Source organism: Meleagris gallopavo, unplaced genomic scaffold (genome assembly GCF_000146605.3).
Source record: "Meleagris gallopavo isolate NT-WF06-2002-E0010 breed Aviagen turkey brand Nicholas breeding stock unplaced genomic scaffold, Turkey_5.1 ChrUn_random_7180001856943, whole genome shotgun sequence".
NCBI lineage: Eukaryota > Metazoa > Chordata > Aves > Galliformes > Phasianidae > Meleagris > Meleagris gallopavo.
In genome coordinates, this window is record NW_011123046.1 from 1 (window position 1) to 2,026 (window position 2,026).

Sequence of the window (2,026 nt, forward strand, 5' to 3'; positions counted from 1 at the left end):
AGAGTATGGAACGGGGCTCAGGACGTGGTGCCAGAAAGTCGGATTGGAAGAATGGTTCTCAGGTACGTGGGGGCCTGAGGGAAGTCCTGAGAGAGTGGATTTGAGGGATCCTGGGGGAGATTTAGAGGAGAGACCTAGGGTTAAGAATGTGGGATCCTAGGAGAACACTGAGTGAAGAGGAGTATTTGGGAAGAGATCCTAGAGAGAGAAGGGTGTCTGCCAGGGGTTCTGATGGGGGTGAGGGGTGGGGTACTCACCCTTGAGGTGGGGGTGCTCACGCAACAGGCTGTGCAGCAGGAAGGCAGCTCGGGCACGCAGAGGGGCCTGGGGGCTCTGCAGGGCCCCCCCCAGCACCTCCAGTCCCCCTAGGCTTTCAAACTGGGCTAGGCCCTCAGCTTGAGCCCGCACTAAGCCTGGCATAAGAGAGAGAGAGAAAGGCACAGGGTCAGCCTTTGGGATGTAGGGGGCACGTTGGTCTCCAAGTGCCCGAATACTTCGGAGGACGGCTGAAGGGGGTTCAACCTTCGAGATCCCCCTTGGGATCCCCAGCTCCCCTCAAGCCTTTATTCTAGGAGCCCCAGAACCCAACCCACCCCCTACATCCCCAAACTCACTTGAGTTTCTACTTACAGGAGACAGCAAAGAGGGCACGGGGGGGCACACGGGGATCAGGGTCCCCCCGCAGACACTCCAGGAGAGCAGGAAGGGCCCCCAGTGCCAGCGCCCTCCCCTGGGCTCCCGGCAGGTTCTGGGCACACGCCCCCACCACCCGGGCAGCCCCAGCACGCAGAGGGGCCCATGGATGTCCCAGCAGCCCCAACACCACCTCCAGTCCTCCGAGGGCACAGAAATCTAAGGAAGAAGGGAAGAATTGAGAGGAATGCCTCCATCCCACCCACTAGACAAAAAAGAAAACAGACACCCAGCATCCTCCCCTGGTACAGCCAGCCCAGCAACCCACGCTCCAGAATCCCCACAACAGCCCTCAAGACCCCACCCGGTGACTTCAGGAACCCCCAAAGCCCCCCCTGTCCGCAACTCACAGACCTCAAACACCCCAGGACAGCCCCCCCAAACACCCCCAAGCCCCACCTGTTGCGTTATCGAGACTCTCGCACAGCTCTGCCAGGATCTCCAAGGCCCGTTCGTGGGACGCCGTCTCTCCCGGGCCCCTTTCGGCCGCTTCTTCCCCGGGACACGGCCGGGCCAACACCTCCAGGCAGCGCCGCAGCTCCTCTATCTCCTGCCCGGTGCCTCCCAGAGCCTCGGCCACGGCCGCCCTCAGCCACCGCTGCCGCTGTGATAACGGAGGACGGAACAGAGGCCTCAATGCTGGGGGGGCCCGCAGGCCTCAGCGCGGCCCCGGAACCCCGCCCCCACTAAGTCCGCTCTCACCTCCTCGCCCATCGGCTCACGAGGCTCCGTTTGAGACCCGGTGGCCGCCACCGCCATCTCTAAAAGGCCCTGAAGGTTCCGGGGAGGCTCCCGGGGGTCCCCCCCGCCTCCGACCCCCGCCATCACCTTTCCGCAGCGCCTCAGAGCTGCTGCGCGCCCACCCTGCCAGCCGCCATATTGATTGAGGCGGGCCTCCCGGCGCTCCCTCAGCCAATAAAAGACAGCGGGTGGGAGGGGCGCTGATATTGACACTTTAACAGCCAATGGAGAGTGAAAGGCGTGGAGAACACAGGAAAAAGGCGGTTCTCCGGGAATGGAGTGGCTGGCGGCCAATAGCGAGCCGTGGAGCCAGACCAATCAGACGTGGCGCAGCCATTCTGTACCAATGGGAGTCGCCGGCACCTCAGCGGGGGGCGGGCCGGCGGCGTAAGACTGACAGCACCACCAGCCAATGGTCGCGATGGGCGGTAGGGATCTTCGCCAATGAGGAGAGAGGGCGGGCGGGCGCACGTGGCGTGCGGCCAATGAGGAGGGAAGGCGGGCGGAGGCGCGTGGCGGCGCGAGCAGCGGGAGGAGCAGGGGAGGCCCGGCCCGGATCCGCGCAGCTCCCGGGCTCCTCCCGCCGCTCTCA

At 64.4% G+C, this 2,026-nt stretch overlaps 1 protein-coding gene across 1 annotated transcript; it reads right to left on the reverse strand.

The window, feature by feature from the left end:
* Positions 1 to 183: 183 nt before the first annotated feature.
* HSPBP1 (HSPA (Hsp70) binding protein 1) lies at positions 184 to 1,966 on the reverse strand. Its single transcript, XM_003213956.4, has 4 exons — positions 1,396 to 1,966; positions 1,093 to 1,297; positions 631 to 852; positions 184 to 413 (listed from the first exon to the last, which is right to left on the reverse strand). Exons 1-4 carry the CDS (start codon positions 1,516 to 1,518, stop codon positions 199 to 201), a joined length of 765 nt encoding a protein of 254 aa, XP_003214004.2. The 5' UTR covers positions 1,519 to 1,966; the 3' UTR covers positions 184 to 198.
* Between the last annotated feature and the right edge of the window lie 60 nt (positions 1,967 to 2,026).